This window comes from Gopherus evgoodei, chromosome 10, assembly GCF_007399415.2.
Source record: "Gopherus evgoodei ecotype Sinaloan lineage chromosome 10, rGopEvg1_v1.p, whole genome shotgun sequence".
In the NCBI taxonomy this organism is placed as follows: Eukaryota; Metazoa; Chordata; order Testudines; family Testudinidae; genus Gopherus; species Gopherus evgoodei.
The window spans coordinates 6,922,091-6,941,823 of NC_044331.1; the positions used below are offsets into that span (position 1 = coordinate 6,922,091).

At 46.9% G+C, this 19,733-nt stretch overlaps 1 protein-coding gene across 2 annotated transcripts in view; it reads left to right on the forward strand.

The window, feature by feature from the left end:
* Positions 1–19,733, forward strand: part of IGDCC4 (immunoglobulin superfamily DCC subclass member 4) — a 185,509-nt gene that overhangs the window by 116,920 nt on the left and 48,856 nt on the right. For both annotated transcript variants that reach the window (XM_030578836.1, XM_030578837.1), the window contains exons 5-8: positions 10,190–10,327; positions 14,891–15,046; positions 15,544–15,954; positions 18,132–18,296. In XM_030578836.1, coding sequence (XP_030434696.1) covers positions 10,190–10,327; positions 14,891–15,046; positions 15,544–15,954; positions 18,132–18,296 — 870 coding nt within the window. The remainder of the gene's footprint in view (positions 1–10,189; positions 10,328–14,890; positions 15,047–15,543; positions 15,955–18,131; positions 18,297–19,733) is intronic.

Below are 19,733 nucleotides of genomic sequence, written 5' to 3' on the forward strand. Positions count from 1 at the left end.
CTTTTCCAATTCCTGTATATCTTTTTTTGAGGTGGGGCAACCACATCTGCACGCAGTATTCAAGATGTGGGCGTACCATGGATTTATATAGCGGCAATATGATATGATATTTTCTGTCTCCTTATCTATCCCTTTCTTAATGATTCCCAACATTCTGTTTGCTTTTTTTTGACTGCCACTGCACATTGAATAAATGTCTTACTGTTTCCTTGTACTCCCCTATCTGTCTGTAACTGTCTGTTGTCTCTTATCTTATCTTTGGGGCAGGGAGTTTTTGTATTTCCTTTTACTTGTTTTGAATTTCCCACCTTCACAGGTGCCGACTTTTCATTGGGGGGGGGTGCTTGACCCTCAGCTTTGTCCCAGGCTCCCTCCCCACTCCCTTCCCTAAATGCCACACCCCTACCCCGCCTCTTCCCACCCCCTCCCTGGAGCACACCATGTCCTCGCTCCTCCACTACCTCCTGCATGCTGCAAAACAGCTGATTGTGGCAGGCAGGAGGCATGGGGAGAAGGGGAGGCACTGATCAGCAGGGCTTCCCATTCTTTATATTATTCACCATCCCATTCCTTTTGCATCCAAACATCTTGTTAGCTTTTTGGCTGAGGTTTTCATGAAGCTCTGATGCCCAGGTCCTTTCTTGAGTTGATACAGTTAACTGAGAGCTGTATGAGGAGTTTTATTGGCATTTGTCAACATTATATTTCATTTACCATTGTGTTGCCCATTTGCCTAATTTGGTTAGGTCCCTCTGAAGTTCCTCATAGCTCTCTCTAGTCCTGACTAGCCTAAATAACCGTGTCTCGTCTGCAAATTTTGCCCTTTCCTGCTCACCCTCTTTTGCGAGTCATTAATAAATTTATTAAAAAACACAAGTCCTTGAGAATGCTTGCTCTTAACCTTTTACCGGAAAGAGAAGTGACCATTTAATCCTGCTCTTTGCTTTCTGTCTCTCAGGCCATGTCTACATCTAAAATTTTGCAGCGCTGGTTGTTACAGCTGTATTAGTACAGCTGTATAGGGCCAGCGCTGCAGAGTGGCCACACTTACAGCAACCAGCGCTGCAAGTGGTGTTAGATGTGGCCACACTGCAGCGCTGTTGGGCGGCTTCAAGGGGGGTTCCGGGAACGCGAGAGCAAACCGGGAAAGGAGACCAGCTTCGCTGCGGTTTGCTCTCGCGTTCCCGGAGCCACCCAGCAAACCGCAGGGAAGGAGACCTGCTTGCTCGGGGTTCCGGGACCGAGAGAGCAAACCGGGAAAGGAGACCAGCTTGATTACCAGAGGCTTCCTCCTTCCACGGAGGTCAAGAAAAGCGCTGGTAAGTGTCTACATTGGATTACCAGCGCTGGATCACCAGCGCTGGATCCTCTACACCCGAGACAAAACGGGAGTACGGCCAGCGCTGCAAACAGGGAGTTGCAGCGCTGGTGATGCCCTGCAGATGTGTACACCTCCTAAGTTGCAGCGCTGTAACTCCCTCACCAGCGCTGCAACTTTCTGATGTAGACAAGCCCTCAGCCACGACAAAGCTTTGCCTCTCACCCCGTGGCTGCTTAGCTTCTGTAGTAGTTTCTTGTGCACAACCTGGTCAAAAGCCTTTTGGGCATCTAAATAAATTAGTATCAGAGGGTAGCCGTGTTAGTCTGGATCTGTCAAAGCAGCAAAGAATCCTGTGGCACCTTATAGACTAACAGACGTTTTGGAGCATGAGCTTTCGTGGGTGAATACCCACTTCCTCAGATGCATGTCAGCTGGTTCTCCTTTATCCACAACTTTATTGAGACATTCAAAGAATTTTAAGCGATTTAGAGAGACATGATTTTCCTTTGCAGAGTCCGTGGTGATCAGACGCTATCAGATGATGATCTTCCAGTTATTTAGTTATTCTGTTTTTAATTTATTGTTTCAACCAGTTTGCCAGGTAAAGATGTAAGGCTTACGGGTCTGTAATTTCCCCAGATCACTCCTAGAGTCTGTTTGTTTTCCAGACCCCAGAACATTCTTGGAGGTCGGTGTTCGCTGTTGTTAGCGTATTAGGTTTTATAAAGTGTATGAGTCAGAACGTCACAGCTCTTGGTGCCATCAGCACTGTGGCTTTGATAGGAGAGGTGCTTTGTTTGGCCGCCTGGCCTAGAACTGCTGGGGGCTCTGTGCTTGCCCCCGGCCTCCCTTTTCCAGTAGGACTTCAAACTCTGGCATAATTTGTCAGCTGGGACACACAAGCTAAGCTGCTCTGGATGCAGAACTCTAGGGATGAGGACTGAGCTGTTTCTATAGCAACCGCTAGCCGCGGTGGCTGGATCTTTGATCCTATAGTAAAAGACCCCCAAAATTGAGTCAAGTTGTAAAACCCTTTAGGAAAAGGTGTTGTGAGGCACGAGGATCCATTTTACAGAACCCTGCCCCAAACCCATGAGCCCTCCCACCCCCAAATTGTAACCCCAGGGCACACCAGGAGCAACCAGAAAAATCTGGCAAAGCTTTGTGCTAGAAAATGGCGCTCGTCCAATTAAGCAAATCACTTTCAAAGTGCCCCCCCTTGCTCTGTTCTGAAGCGATGCGTGGGGTCTGCAGAAGGAAGAGACGGAGTAACTGCCGTGAGGCGTGGCTGATCGGAGTGTTAAAATCCTGGCGTTTCAAGCCCACTCTGGAGTTGGTTGGTGATTCTGGCACCATGCTGCAGTGGCTTTGAGAAAAGTCTTAAATCAGGGCTTGTCTACATCAGAAAGTTGCAGCGCTGGTGAGGGAGTTACAGCGCTGCAACTTAGGAGGTGTACACATCTGCAGGGCACCACCAGCGCTGCAACTCCCTGTTTGCAGCGCTGGCCATACTCCCGTTTTGTCTCGGGTGTAGAGGATCCAGCGCTGGTGATCCAGCGCTGGTAATCAAGTATAGACACTTACCAGCGCTTTTCTTGACCTCCGTGGAATAAGCAGGTATCCCAGCATACCTGAGGAAGCCTCTGGTAATCAAACTGGTCTCCTTCCCCAGCTTGCTCTCGCCTTCCCCGAACCCCGAGCAAGCAGGTCTCCTTCCCTGAGGTTTGCTGGGTGGTTCCGGGAACGCGAGAGCAAACCGCGGCGAAGCTGGTCTCCTTCCCCGGTTTGCTATCGCGTTCCCCGAACAAGCAGGTCTCCTTCCCTACGGTTTGCAGGGTGGTTCGGGGAACGCGAGAGCAAACCGCGGCGAAGCTGGTCTCCTTTCCCGGTTTGCTCTCTCGTTCCCCGAACCCCCGAGCAAGCAGGTCTCCTTCCCTGCGGTTTGCAGGGTGGTTCGGGGAACGAGAGAGCAAACCGGGAAAGGAGACCAGCTTCGCCGCGGTTTGCTCTCGCGTTCCCCGAACAAGCAGGTCTCCTTCCCTGCGGTTTGCAGGGTGGTTCGGGGAACGCGAGAGCAAACCGCGGCGAAGCTGGTCTCCTTTCCCGGTTTGCTCTCGCGTTCCCCGAACAAGCAGGTCTCCTTCCCTGCGGTTTGCAGGGGGGTTCGGGGAACGCGAGAGCAAACCGCGGCGAAGCTGGTCTCCTTTCCCGGTTTGCTCTCACGTTCCCCGAACCCCCCTTGAAGCCGCCCAACAGCGCTGCAGTGTGGCCACATCTAACACCACTTGCAGCGCTGGTTGCTGTAAGTGTGGCCACTCTGCAGCGCTGGCCCTATACAGCTGTACTAATACAGCTGTAACAACCAGCGCTGCAAAATTTTAGATGTAGACATGGCCTCAGGCAGAAAAAGAGAAGTGACCATTAAACTCTGTGATGGCAACAGCTTTGTCCCAGGCTATGGCTAGTGAGCAAAGCACTCCCATCTAGGTGGGCGCTCACTGGACCGAGCGAAGAGGAGTAGGGTTCTGCTTTATCACTGGATTCTACTTGGAAATACACAGCTTGGCTCCTGAATGGCCAACTTCATGCCTAGTTAACCCAATACAGCAGGCTGGGGGATGCCTTTTGTGCTGCATATGCCCCATGAAGAAGGGGCTGAATAGGTCCAGTGAGTCCATACCCCATCTGTGCTGCCAGCCTTAAACAGGACACTGCACAAGGGGATTTGAGGGCAGCCCCATGGGCTGTGCTAGTGCCCTGTACCAAAGGTCCGGCAGTCCCAGTGAGGGGTGCAGAGCGAAAGCAGATGCTCTTGCAGGTCACAGGTATGTTGAATGCAGCGGGTGGACTGGGGTGCTCCATGACTAGAGGCTTCAATGGTAATATAAATAAACAACAATTCCCCGATCCCTGCACAAAGCCAGAGCAAATGTCACCCTGTGCATACACAGACACCTGAGTATGTGTTCACCAGCTACCCCAGCGGGTGGACTTTACCCAAGATCTACTTGCATGTTTAGAGTGTAGTGATCCAAGACCCATGTTCTCCACTCTCTCCCCTGCCCCTGCTTTCTTTCTGGTTCCATCTCAAAATTGTCCTCATGTTTTCCAGCCCCCTGGTGGACTTGTTGAGACCTCCCTCCTTGACCCTATGTTGCCTCTTTCCACCCCCTTGGCTCATTTAGAACCAGCCTGCTCTCCCTCTCTGTAATATGCCCACACCTGGTGCAGAAGCTTTTTAATCTTCAGCGGGAGAAATTTCCCTGTGTCTCATCACTTGAGCATTTCATTTCAAATCTGGATTGAAATTTTGCCTCTCCTCCCTCCCCTGCTCTCCCACAAAAGCTCTGCTCTCCACCGTTTCTCCTTAGTAGCTGTGCTATTTTGCTCTTTAAAGCATTTTAGGGATATAGGCTCCAATTTAGCACCACACTCCTGTCTGCAAGTAACACTCTCTCCCTGTTCAGCAAAGCCCCATTCAAGGCAGTGTGCTCAGCTGCTTTGCTGAATAGAGAGAGCGTGACTCAGGGACTTCCCTGCTTTGCTGACCTGGAGCTGTAGTGTTGATGAAAGATGCTATTCAGAATACAGTTGTGTTTATCTGATACTTCAGCCGATATGGATCTTTTTAACTCTCCACGTGCATTTTTATAGTAAACACCTCCTGAGTGTGTCAAGGAAATCCATGGCCTAATACAACTGCAGTTAAGTGGTGTCACACTTGTGTAACAATCAGCAAACCCGAGGGCTTTTTTCTGAGCACCTCCCTCTCACCTATTGCTGATGTTTTCTAACACGTGCCTCCGTAATGGAGTGAATGTGGGTCCTCAGCGCCTGATTCCCCTCTCACTACTACTCTGCTTGAGTAACTCCAGTGACTTCAGGGTAGAGAATCACCCCCTTGATATTTAAACAGTGGGCCAGACTTTTGGCTGGTGTAACTCCACTGAAATAAGTGCAGCGATACGTACCGCAGGGAACAGAATGTCTTTTTTGCCATCTGGCACCATTCAAGGTAGCCCTGTCAGCGTGCTAATTCAAGTATCCCTTGAATTTTGCTATAGTGTGATCGTACCTTTGGCTGTTAAGCCAATGGTGTTTGTAATCTTTTATGCCATAGGCCTGGCCTGAATGAATGTAATTGAATGTAGCAAAATCCTTTTCAGCTCCCAGTGTGTTTATAAGCATGAAACCAGATCACAGATGCACCTTTTTCCATCAGTCGCTCCTTCTAACGTAATAGTTCCATTGTGTAAAGTGATACGTGCTCAGACCTGGCTGAATTACCTACTTTTTCTCTGAACTTTGTTGCGACTCTACTTGGGTATTCAGAAAGAATTTGGAGGTTAAATCTTAAGAATGTCCAATATAAATGTTGCCCAGGGTAAAAGGCCACAGCGTGCTTCTTTGTATCTCTGCTTCCATCTGGTGGACAAATGCTGGCTACTGGTCTATTTCTGCACAGGGTCCTGACTCAGGGATTTTCACCAGTCCTCTTTTAGAGCACGTTTGCATTATTCTAAAGAAGAGGTCTTCATTCAGACACAGTTGGGACTTCAGCAAAATTTGGATCCAGTTCTGAACTTTGGGGGGTTGGACCCAATTCTAGTAAAAAATCCACATTCAGTTCACAGCATGTTGCATGGAGTGGGTTTCATACAGTCTGTTTCACTCTGTAAATTTGGTGCCTTGTTGGCAGAAGACTGCAGAAGCTTCCTGTGTTTCTGGGTCTCCACTCTTCAACATTGCAGGAAAATCTTCTAGGTTAGTTTGAAACGGACATGTCAGTGGGTTATATTTCCTAATCCCAGACTTCCTTGTTGATAATCCTGCTACTTTGCAGTAACATAATTCATTTAATTTCTAGATTATGTGTTTACTTGCGCATAAGAATCTGTTTCCTTGCTAGCCTTGGAGTTAGTGTCAACCAACACTAGGAGAAGGTTAACTAGACACTTAGATACCGCAGTGATGGCACCAGTATAAGATAGAGGGCCATGTTGGTTTGTAAAATGTAAATTCACACTTTTTTCCTGCTAATATTGATGACTTCATGTGAATGAAGAGATTCTAATTGGACCAAAGGGGGAGGGGTTAGAATCACTTGATACTGTTGGATCCCAGCAGAGAGGGTAAACTCAGATGGGTGAGACAATCTAGCCCCAGTGCTAGCTGCCACCCAGGAAGACCGAGAAATCCAAGTGGGAATATCCTAACGCTGCAGCCCTATCTTATGCGGTTTGCTCTACTACCTGCACCTTAGCTGATGCTCTGTTTCTAATGTCCTGTGTCATGTCTTGGTCTGAGAATTAGAGTTTCTGTGCTGAAAACAGCTTCTGGCGCAAGGCTGTCGGCAAAGTTGTGACTTTCTGCACCAGTGCCAAGGAACTGGGAACGTTCAGGTATTTTACTGACTCGGAGTGAAACTGTTGTGGGAATGTTATGCCCTCGGGGAGCCTTGGAACTGCTTCTGCTCCTTATTAGAGACACAAAGTGGGTGAGGTAAGATCTTTTATTGGACCAATTTCTGTTGGGGAGTGGTCTCTTTCACCAACAGAAGTTAGTCCAATAAAAGATATTACCTCACCTACCTTGTCTCTCTAGTATCCTGGGTCTGGCGTGCATATCTACCCCTTATTCACCATGTAGACAATGCTACAGTTAATCCTTAGAAACACATGCATTGCCATACCAGATAAAATCACTTGTCCAGCAAATCCATTGTTCTGCCTCTGGTCGTGACCAATGTTTGATATTTCGGAGTTAAACAACCCTCTCACCCTACTAATACAGCTGTGCAACTCTGCGGTGCTGAACATGTAGGAGAGCTGGAGAGCATGCTGGGTGCATGTGTCTTTCTGCAGTTCCTTCCTGTCCTCCCACCTGGTCAGTTTACGCCTTAAAGCATAAGATTCAGTTCCCCTTATTCTAGCTCACGTTAGGCAGGTGCAGGCTCTAACCTCATGCTGTATGTGGCTTTGTTAGCTGGTTTGTTCCTAAAGTGGTGATGCATTGGGATCAAAACCAGTAACTTACAGAGTCAAGACACTTCGGGGTAAATCCTGACCCTGTTGGAATCCAGAGCAAAACTTCCTTTGACTTCACTGAGGGCACAATTTCACCCATGGTTCATCAGATAAATCACCTCATCCCTTTACCCTGAAAGTGGCTGCGTGGCCCCTTTTCACTGACAGTCGTGGGTGGGTCTGGCTTCTGGAAGGATGCAGTTTTATTGCCAGAGGGAAGCTGCTGCAGCTGGATTAGGAGCCAAGAATTCTTCCATTAACCCTACTCCATGGTATATTAGCTTTCTTATTTTTCTTCTCCTTCCACATTGTCTTCTGCTGAAGAAGAAAATAAGGAGGGCAGGGTGGAGGTGAAGTAGAGTGAATACTTCTCCATCTTTATGAAATGCTTTGAGATCTGAGGATTAAACATGCTGCATCTAAGAGGTAAGTACTGATATTACTGAATGCATTTTGCAATACACCAGGCTGACAATGAAGCATTCCCTCTTGTATGGGCACTAAAAGGGCTGCCTGTGTCTCTCAGTGAAAATGACATGCACTTTTTGGTAACTTCAGCAAGCAAGGTCTAAAAGAGTGACAGCGTCCTTGAAGGCACACAATATTCTTTGTCAGGAACAAGAGCACCTGGAGCAACCTCGTATTGTGCAGCACTGCATATCTCCTACCTGGTGAAGAAAACAACATCATCCTTCAGAAAGCAGTGAATCTCTTTCATTAGCTGCAAAGAGAATAGGATTCCTAGCATCAAAGCTGCTGTAAACTGATAAAAAATGGTAGTTTCAGCAAAGACATTTCCTGTCTCCTTAACCTCTCCTTATAAACTTGGCCGAGAGAGTCAGAAGGTTCACTTCAAACAAAAAAAAGACCATTCTTGAGTGTCCGGAAGTTGTGCGATGCGTATACACACTGGATATAGATATATCTCCCTATGTCAGTGATTCCCAAACTTTAACAACCTGCAAACCCTCTCACTAAAATTTCAAGTCTCGCGAACCCCCTCCTAAAAAAAGGGATTTTCTCCTTTACCTGAGTATAAATTATAAAAGCAGTGATTTTGGAAATATAAAATTTGTTTTTATGACATGCTTATTACACACGATTTATTATTAAATATTATTTATCATTACAGTATTTTTATTACATTATGAAAATGGCAACACTCTTCCAAGATCTCACTTTCATAGCCTGTATCACTTTGATTAAGCCTGCTTTAAGACAAGGCTCCTATGTTTCATCAAGGAGTATCAGATGTGAAACAGCATGAAGCTATTTAAGTCTTGAGCAGTCCAGGCAAACAACGCACATTACAACAAAACTTAAACTTGTTCTTCATAATAATTTTGAAACAATACTCGCTGCCTGTTTGTTTAATTTTAAAAAAAGCAAAAAAATCCCTCTCTCTTTCTCTTTCTTATAAGGAGTCTTGAAGTTTAAATCTCAGTGTGATAGATAGGCTTGCTCTGATCTGCTTAGCTCTTGGAAGTCCAGGGGCTCCGGGCTCCTGGCTGGGTTCCTAGGGACAGCTCTGTCCGCCATTAGGGAATTTTTTCCCGAGGACCCCCTGTAACATTTCACGAATCCCCAGGGGTTCATGAACCCCAGTTTGGGAACCACTGCCTTATGTGAATGCATAAACACTTTGGATTATCTATACATACATCTATACCCTCTGTGTGTTGTATGTAATACATGTATTTTGACTGTTCTTTGTGCACAAAAATGAAGAAGGTGTGGTGTGCAGAGAACTGATCTCTCAGTGATTTACTTTGAAACCTAGCAGCTGGTTATCAGAATGTCTGTGACAACCTTTCCATATTAAGAACAAAGAAATCCACCTTTCTGCTTACAGACAGGATTCAGCTATTAATGGGTGAAGTAATAAATGTGAACACAAACAAAGAATTTCTACTATTTTATTCGGCAGCTTCCTAGGAATCCTTAGAAAACCCTTTCCTGACCACAGTTCAGCGCAAAACTTTGCCAGCTTCAACATTGTGGAATTTGGCCACTCATTTTGTGCACCCCGCATTTGCAGCTGGGCTCAGAGCCCCTTGAAAATCTGGCCCTTTGTGCTGGTTAAAGGCCCTTTGTGCTGTCAACTAGAGTAGGTCTCAGTTTTAAGTAATTAAATTGAACTTTTGTTCTGAAGACAAAAATAATAGCAATGAGGGCTGCTTACCAGATTTAATGTGATGAGAAATTACATGGACCTAAGATGTAGATTCCAGATCAAACTTTGCATTGGGATTCCTCTAAGTATGGGCATGTTCAGATCTCGGGTTCTGGTTTGGTCCATTGTAGAGGTTCTGTACCACAAAGTGCCTGATACTTTTATTGGAGCTGTGTGGATGGGACCTAGGTTGGTGCAGATTTTCAGTGGGGCTCCAGGTGTGCATCCACTTTTACTCACATGGATCTGATTGCAGGATCGGGGCAGGACTCTAGATCAGGTTCTACACTTCCGCAAAGTCCCACAATGTTTGGCTGTGGGCTTGCCATTCATGGCTTGACTTGAACAGAAATGTTGGTCTGAAATAGAAACTCATTCCCCTGAAGTCTTGTTTGTCAATTCCAAACCCAACCACATGGCACTCCTATTGGAGAACCCGGAAGTGAAAGTAAGCAGAAACAAAGGTGAAATTGACCAGACCAGTTGAGTGAACTGCAAAAAATGTAACAAGCAGTGTAATTAGTGAGGAAGAAAAGTCTGTTTTCTGTGTTGGTTTGTTCTTGACATGGAGGTGAGGAATTTGTTGGTTTTTAATGTAAATGGAATGTGGACAACACTTCTTTAAAGAGTTTCTTTTATCCCTCTTTAATTTTTTTCTGGGTGTATTAGGTTCCCAACCAGCAGTGACTCGAGATGTCGCTATTGTTGCTGCTCCGGAGAATACCACAGTGGTAGTTGGAGAGAGTGCAGTGATGGAGTGCATGGCCTCTGCAGATCCCACCCCATTTGTCTCTTGGATACGACAGGGTAAATGAAGATAATTATTCTTTTGATGTTGAGAGGAGTCTATAGACACTTTATTTTTAAAATCTATTAAAGGGAAAAGTGCTGTGGAAGAGAGGGTGCTTTTTAAATTGCTAACAACCATATGGGGCTGCGTACGTGGTGATCTGGAGTGTCCTTCCTGAGCTGGGATTACTAATTGAATCTAAAATGTTACAAAGCATGCAACTTATTTTATAGTTGTTTGATCTGTAAAATGTATGAAATTCTGGTTACTTGATGCCTTTTGATCTAAATTAGTCATGGCAGTATTGTATGAGCCAAAGCATTGAAGGTCGCTGTATAAGGGTCAGGTTGATGGCACTTCTTTTGTAGTGGTTCAGAAAGGTTAGTGGGAATTCTAACACATCTGCTATTGCTTTGTAAAAATAACTTTTGTTATCTTGCAGGATTATAAAATGTGATAAAGATTCTTTAGTCATTTAAGGGGCCTTGTTTTCAAAAGTAAATCCTCTTATGGTCAAGATAATGAAGGTCTGAGAAAGAGTAAAGATATCATTAAGTGCCTATAAACAAGCCAGACTGACTTTCATGTGTCAAGGCTGATCAGCCTAAATCAGAAGTAGGGCTGGTGTAACCATCACTGAGGTTGTGTCGGATGTTTCACATGAGCGATTAAACATTGAAACTTGCCATGTGGGTTCTCAGCCCAAGAACCACGTATCAAAAACACATTGAAAGAGTTTTCAAAAATCTATGTTCTGACATAAGCCTCTTTCCTCCCCCTCATAACCATTTAATCAAACCAGTCTTTAGCTGTAACTTGCCTGCTCCAGTGGCTCTTTGTTAATGGCAATGTTTTTGGTTGTGGTAATATTTCCTATCCTTCCCCCCCCACACTCCCCCTAAAAAGCTTGCAGGACTCAGTGTGGGGAATGAAAACAGGGAGGATTAATCACTGAGGCAAAGCTGGAAGCTTGCATTTCATCCCATGTACTTAAGACATAATTAGCAATACCCATCTTTCCCATGCTACATAATTTATTCATTGCTACACCGAGAGCGGTGAGTGCCCAGAGTATTTGTAATCAGAGTCAATTAGCACAGTGAGAGTTTGGGTGTTTTTTGTTTTTTTATTAAATGGGTGGCACATTTTCTTTCAAGCTTTGGTTTTTAAATGTTTGTGCCGTGTCCTTGGTTTTTCAGTCTGAATATCCTTCGCTTAGCATGGATGAGCTGATTGGGCCTCATCAGTCTTCATGTGGTTATTAAAATAGATTTGGTTCCAAAATAGCAGTAAAAAGAAGGGCTGAGAGACTCTGGATGAGTAAAGTCCTGTAACATTGAGGATTTCAACTGTAGGTTACCAGGTCAAACTCTGCCACGGTTGGTATCGTCAGTTCCATCTGGGATCAGATTTTCAAGTCACTTGTGTTCAGGCATGTGTGCAAAATGTGCCTGCAGTTGCGTTCCTGAATTGAACGCCTGGGTACTGAATTGTGGGCCCATCTGCAGACTGGGCAGTAAATGTGGGAGTGTGTAGACTTTGCTCACAGCTGCGTTCCACATCGACTGTGCTAGGTGAGTAGCCCTTGCTACTTGAAGCAAGCCACCACTCACCACTCGGAGGAGGATGCATCTGTGTACCCTGAAGGCAGGAAGCTTGTCTCAGTCTCCACGTCCAGCCTTGACTGAATGCAGCCAGCAGTGGCTGTGGAGCCAGGAAAGCATTTCAGCGTCTGTTTTCTAGGGCAGTATCTTTGGAGGGTGGGGGGAATGGCAGAGCTTCCAGCTGGTGTGTTCTTGCTTGTCATGTATCACAGCAAGGATGAGATGCTGCAGAAGTAGCAGAGATGTTAGCAGCAGTGCCAGGGTCGAAAGCAACTGCGGCTCTTGTGCGGGGGAGAGGAGGCGAGCAGCATGGTTCCCCACCGTGCATTGGAAGCTGGTGGGTTATTTTTGAAACCTAAAACAAAGCTCTAAAATTGCAAATCATGCATGACTGCAAAACCTGAGCTCCTCTGCCCCGTCTAGCTCAGCCTGGTAGCTGGCAGGTTGGATTTACAAATGCCCAGAGAAGCCTCTCCTCCCTCAAGCAAATTCACCCACAAACTCAATCTGGCTCAAAGTCCCCTTGCTTTGCTTAAACCCTGACACAGAGCAGGCTGGGGATTCCCCAATGGAGGGGATGCTTGGGTCACGTAGAGTCAACGTCGCTGGCTCCGGGCCACCGGCTCCCTCGGAGGTCTGTTGGGAGCAAGGTGGCAGCAGGGGCACTCCACCTAATCCCTGATTGGCAGAGAGGCCAAGAGTTGCTTTAAATTACACCCAGGCCATTTTGACTCCTGGCCAGCCCTGAATCTGAGTGTTGTCCCCCCACTCTCTGCTCTTTGTTCTGCGGAACTGCCGGGCCTCTGACCCAGCATTGCTCCTGGAGCTTTGCAGCAGTGACATTACAATTAAAGGTGTTCTGAGAAGGCACAGAAACTGGGCTTGTGCCCTTTTCGCTTACACGCCTTCCGAGACCCCGAGAAGTCCTCCAGCAAAACCAGGCAAGGGCAAACGCAACTTCCTGTGCCTTCAGGGGGAAGCTGAGGTTCCTCATCACCCCCCAGGATCGGGCCCCAAAGCCATTTATCGCTTTCCCCAAGAACTCTCTCTCTTTGCTGAAATTTCTCATGTCAGGGGAGCCGTAGAGTCCCTGGGTCTACTCTGCTTTCAAAGTGACAGTGCTATGCATGGCAGTGTCCTATCCACGGCAAGAAACAGACCAGAAGTCTTCAAATGTAGCTGATCTGACAAACCTTTGTCGGTTCCAAGTTAAAGGCTCATGTCGGTTAAAGGCTCATGTGGAAAATTCAGCCTTTGCTGTTCATGGCAGGGTTAGGTTTCAAAACCAGGCCAGTAAATTCCCTTGTAATCAAACTGGCTAATATGTTACAGGTCAGTAACCAGAGCAGATACATAAAAATTTATTAGCGGGTTTGGCAAATTCATTGCATCCTCTGTGTTGTGAGCCAGTTCAGTACAGCTTCCAGGAGCCGGACAGGAAAAAATCTCTTCAGTTAATGGTGACTCAGTGCTCTGGCTCCTTGTAAAACAAAATGTGCTTGTGGGGTTTTTAGCAGACACATACATTCTGGATTCCATCCCTCAACCTGGTCCAGTAGGCATGTAATAAAGCAATTATCTTCTTCACATATGTCAGCCTTAGATATGGTCTGAATCAGACACCCCAGAGCATAAGGGATGTTTGGTTCCAAGTCAAAACTTCTTGGCTATAATGGACTAAACCCAGATCCAAACTTGAGATCAGTTTGGATCAGGATGAGAACTAGTCTGAGAATGAGTCCATCCCTAGGAGAAACCCAATGGTGAAAATAAGCACGGGCTATCTCTTCTTCTCAGCCGCTACCCCTTGCCAGCACAATATAGGTTCTTCTTGGGGAGAGCTGGTGTTCACATTAACTATGGGATTAAATCCACACCACAGCCCTGCGCCTGAAAGATGCCACCCATTGCTCAGCAGCAGAACAACTTTGACTTTCATTGTAGCAGAACACGTGCTCTGCTACAGTTAAGGTTGATCTGAAATTGTTCTGTAGCATCTATGAGTGTAGAGTGCTAGCATGAGCATTACTGACATGTTGGGGCTTAGCACAAAGAGGGCACTGTTAAGGTTGTTTTGTGGGGGTGATATTGGTATATTTCCTGGTTTTTCAGAGGTTTACGTTAGCTACTCTCCCTATTCTGGAAGGACAGAAGACTTAGCTGGCCAACCTTAGCTCTATGTTAATGAAGTTTGGGGCATTTAATTTTTTATCATAGAGACCATTAAAAAAATTGCTTGGATGCAGCATTATTCTTCTGGTTGGTTCTGCATTAGGAAGTAAATTAAGTTAATTAGAAAGTTATAGAGCTAGAAGTGGCTTCCCCATTTTCCTCTGTTCTCCTTCAGTTCATCCAGCTGAATTGCCCAATTAAAAACTGCCTCTAGTTTCCAGAGGTCAGCTGTTTCATTTATTTACTTAAAGGTATTTCCAGGGCGCTCGTTGTCCAGGTGTCCGAGCACTTCACAAACAATGAAAACTCTTGACAACCATTGGGAGAAGCAGGGAAGTAATACTATCTGCATTATCCAAAGGAGAAAACCAAGGCACCGAGTGATTAAGTGATTTGACCGAGACTACACATGCAGGAAGTCAGTGGCAGAGATGGGAATAGAAGCCATTTTATTATTAGTTATATTACAGTAGTACCTCAAGTAGATCAGTACTGTTTTGTGCTTGGTGCTGTACAGACATATAGTAAGAGATTGTCCTTATCTCAAATTGTTTCCCGCCTAAATAGTCAAGACAGATAAAGAATGGGTGAGGGGGAAAAAAAAAGTGCTATTTATCCCCATTTTACAGATGGGAAACTGAGGCCCAAAGAGATCAACTGACTTGCTCAAGGTCATGTACAGAGGCAGAGCTGGGAATTGAACTTTTCATGATGGTTATTAGTTAAAATCTGGAAACCCTGATGTCTCGCCAGGATCCCTAATGTAGGCTTTACACCGATGGTGTGTGTTTGTGTGCTCCGCAGACGGGAAACCTATTTCCACAGACGTGATTGTGTTAGGCCGGACCAACCTCCTAATTCCTCAGGCCCATCCCCATCACTCTGGCGTATATGTCTGTCGGGCGAACAAACCCCAGACCAGGCAGTTTGTTACAGCTGCGGCTGAGCTCAGCGTCCTTGGTGAGTTGACAGAATAAACATTTCAGATGTAAACACCTCTAAATAATTGCTTTTCCCCTAAAACCACATCCAGAGGCTCCCCCATAAGTGATACTCACAGCTCCCTCGCTGTGTCTAAGAGGGGAACGTAATTAGATGAAAGCCATCAGGTCCCAGTTATTCAATCTGAGCGTGGAATAGTTCTCAATGGCATTATTACCATTTAATTTTTTTTTTACTTACTGAAGCATTTTTTTTTCTTTTTGCAGAGTTTCCTTGTGAAAATCAGTAGCAGGAACTAACTTCCAGTATTATGGAAGCCGTTGGGGAGAGCAGCCTAGGAACAGGGAGCAAGTTGATACAGATTTTTGGGGGCTAGTCTAAATTAAGCCTCAAGAGTTTGCCTGGCAAACCCTACCGTGTACCTGGATCTGTTACAGACATGATGTGGCTTGGGAGGAAAGGGCTCGTCTTGGCTTTTTCTTTTTTTAACCTTCATTTCTCTGCTTTTCTTTCAGCACTTCCCAGCATCTCCCAGTCTCCTGAAACCATTTCCCGCACCCGTGCCAGCACTGCCAGGTTTATGTGCAAAGCGGAAGGGGAGCCAGCCCCCGTCATCCACTGGCTGAAGAACGGAGAGCCCATCCTGTCCAATGGCCGGGTGAAAATTCAGAGCAGTGGCAGCCTGGTGATCAACCAGATCGGGCTGGAGGATGCCGGCTATTACCAGTGTGTGGCGGAGAACAGGCTGGGGATGGCATGTGCCACGGCCAAGCTCTCGGTCATTGTGCGGGAGGGCTTGCCGAGTGCTCCCAAGAAGGTGTCAGCAGTCTCCCTGTCCAGCACCACTGTCTTAGTGTCCTGGGAGCGTCCAGAGTACAACAGCGAACAGATCATTGGCTTTTCCCTGCATTATCAGAAAGCCCTGGGTAGGTGCTCACGGTTTGTGTAGTTGGGTTGTCCACCGCCACCGTAGAATAGCGATGATAAAATGAATCCACGTGCTGCATGTCCCCCTTTGTGGGCTTGTGCTTTATTTATTTTTTAACGACATCTTGCACAGACAGGAGCGGCTGTTCGCGTGTTCTTATCATGTCAGACAGGGTGTGATCAAACTGGGTGTGCTTAGCCTGAGAGTTCAGGCAGCTCTTCAGCCTCTTCAGAAAACTTGCCTCTCATACTATTGACTTGTCCCCACTAGGGTCAGAGAAATCTAGTGAGTCAATGGGGTTTCAGAGCACTTTACCCTAGAATTTTTTTGGAAGCTCAGTTTGTATGGCAGAGCTGCACCCTAGCACCTTAAGATCACCTCTGGCTCTGCTTACCCACTTTTGCATTGGCAGTTCATTGCACCTACCAGTTTTGCCCATCCATATTGGGCAATTGGGTGCCCATCTCCCCATTCTGTGCATGCAAGTGGCCACTTTTGTGATGCAATCAGTTGCATGACCAGAAATGGCCATGCAAAAGTGGAAACCTGGGATGAAAATTTGACCTTGAGCATCTCTGAGGAATGCATGTTTGAAACAGGCCCTGGTGAATCCCACAGATGCAATGAAGAAATAACCATGCTGGGAGTCTAATCTGGGATCCCAGCCAGACTGAGTCTTTTCCTACCTTCCAAATCACTATTCTGTCCTCTGGATGGCTGTGAAAAACTGAAAGAAGAGCAGGTGAACATCTATAGTGTGCTCACTCTGACACGACTGAAAATTTTACCCTCAGAGATTCAGGAGCTTAAATCCCATTGATGTAGGCATTGCTGAAAACTTTTCTGTTAGTCTTTATTCTATTATGACACTGCTGTCCTTTTAATTTTAGGTACATTTATTACGATTAAGGCTAAGATTTTGTCACCAATATTTATAGTAAAAGTCACGGACAGATCACGGGCAAAAAAGAAAAATTAACTGAAGCCATGACCTGACTCTGACTTTTACTAAAAATATCCCTGATAAAATGGCGATCTGCAGGTCCTCACACCACTGCAGCAAGGCAGGTGCGCAAGGGCTAGGAGCCACCTGCAGGTCTGGGGGCCCCCACTGCCCATGAGGGTCAGGAGCTGTTGGGTGCCCCCGCCTCCTGCAGCTCAAGGGGCCTGCCAAGGCCTGGAGCTCGGGGTTCCCCCCCCACCGGCAGCTCCAGGGTTTCCCTGCCCCCTGGAGCAGCCAGGAGCTCGGGGGTTCCCCTGAGGTGGCCGGGAGCTTGGGAGTTCCCGCCCCCACCAGCAGCTCCAGGGGTTTCCTGCCCCCTGGGGCGGCCAGGAGCTCGGGGGTTCCCCCACCACCAGCAGCTCCAGGGGTTTCCTGCCGCTCAGGGTTTGCCACACCAGCAGCAACTCCAGGGGTTTCCTGCCCCCTGGGGCACCAGGAGCTTGGGGGTTCCCCCACCACCAGCAGCTCCAGGGGTTCTCTGCCACTCGGGGTGACCAGGAGCTCGGGGGTTCCCCCACCACGCATGGCAGATAGGAGCTGCAAGGTAATCCACCACCTTCTGCGTCAGTACCCCACAGTTCTCTGCCCCCACAGGCAGTGGGGAACCCTGCAGCTTCCAACCACTGCAGGCTGAAGTCACAGACGTCGCGGAAATCACAGATTCTGTGACTTCCGCAACATCTGTGACTAAATCGTAGCCTTTATTATGACCAGTGAATGTACAAAATGCCAGAAAAACGCTTGGTGCCAAGGGGCAATGACAGTGACTAAAACAGTCAAACTTGGGTCCCTAAAGCTAGGCGTCTGCGTCTGCAATCTGAATCAGGGGTCTGACTTTCAGAGAATTTAGCTGAGAATCTCCCACGTCTGCGAATGTCAATGGGAAGCAAGAACTCACACGAAAATCAGGCTGCTTATTTAGGTGCCTTAGGATGGATTATCTAATGGCCTGCCCCAAGAGCTCAGCGCCTAAGTTAAGATTTGCTGGAACATGATGGAGGAAGGTGGCAGACACTGGGCGGGGTGACAGAGGCGGGACAAGGGGAAGCCATAGTGGTTTCAAAGAGGGAAAGCTACAGTTTGTAGGCTTTTTGGAAGAGCTGATTTTGGACTTGATGGGTGTCTTGCTTCCTGTTCGTTGCACTGATGATGGGTTTTTGCCTTGTCTCTAGGAACTGATAATGTGGAATACCAATTTGCTGTCAATAATGATACCGCTGAGCTTCAAGTGAAAGACCTGGAACCCAATACCAATTATGTTTTCTACATGGTTGCGTACTCCCAGCTAGGAGCCAGTCGGACATCCTCTTCCATTATCGTGCGGACACTGGAGGACGGTGCGTTGAGTAGACGTGCACGGGTGTGTCTGAAAGTATTCTCAAACAATCAAGTAATTGTTATGCTTCGCAAATGGAGATATCACAAAACACCCTACATAGAATGGTGTCAGCTTGCAGAAATCCAGACGCACTGTGAATGTGGCCTGTTGCATCTGGATATTTATTTACGCATTTTTTTTTTTCAGAGAGTGGGGAACAGTGATCTGCATGAGCAGCAACAGGCATTAGATATTATCCTGCTGTCTTCTGATCCTGGGGCAGTTGACACACAGGCACCATTACTTGAACTGCATTCAGCTGGTCTGGATTTTTATTTAGGTAACAATGATTTTGCTCCATGTGGACTTGATCCAAGGCCCACTGAAGCAAATGGAAAGACTCCTATTGACAGCCAGCAGCTTGGGGTCAGACCTGCAGTCAAGTCTATTAAAAGATTATATTTTGCATTTATATTGCCTTTCATTCGAAGTGTTTCAAAGCATTTCTTAAACCGTAGGTACAGAACACTGCCAAAACACAGACGCACAGGGGCTTGAGGGCACTGGCCAGCTAGCCCATAACATGCTGTAGAACATTAAAGGGAATTTTTTGCCAAGTACCAGGCAAACCCCTTCTGTTATAGGATCTGTAATGTCCATACATAACTTGTAAAGTTTTAATCTGAAATTCACCCACTTAGTAAACTGCATGGTCTCTGCCTATCTGTGTAATGCGGTACAGTCACTGCTGGTGGTGCCCCCTTGTGGCTGGTCTGGGGACCATGTCTTGTACGGTCTAGTGCCCCTTTTCATCAGTCCCTCTGTCCCTGCAGTGTCTCTCCTGTACTTCACAGCACTCGCTCTTCATGACTCAGCCCTCCAGATGGGTCACTTTCTAGTCTTCCCCCTCCGGGGTCCCAGAGTCCCTCTGGACCAACTGTCCATACATTGTCCCAGTCTTCCGTGCCAATTACCAGTCTGTGCCACTTCCACAGGGGCTGCTAAAGAAACTTGGGCCCGCCCACTACTCTGGGTTACCGCACAGGGACACTATCATCAGCATCCAAGGTCTACACAGTTGCAACTCTCACTACTCTGTCCCTGGGCTTCTTCCCCACACCTCCCCTAGACGGACCCCTTCCATCTGGGACAGGATCTTTGGGCATTTGCTCCCCCTGGGTTTCCAGAGAGTGACTGCAGATTCTCTCCCTGCAGCCTCCTGCTGTTCTCTGCTGTTCTCTACTTCCTGGCTTATACAAGCCCAGCCTGCTCCTGCCCAGCTGGTCTTCATCTTCAGTTAGAGTTTTTCAGTCAATCCTGACTCTCCCCCCTGGTGCAGTAGAAGGTTAATTGGCCCCTTCTGAGCCACCATAACCCCATTAGAGCTGGTGTGGGGTGTATTCCCTGTCACAATCTGCCTCGGAAGTATGAGCAGCTGCCCGGAATACAAATCTGT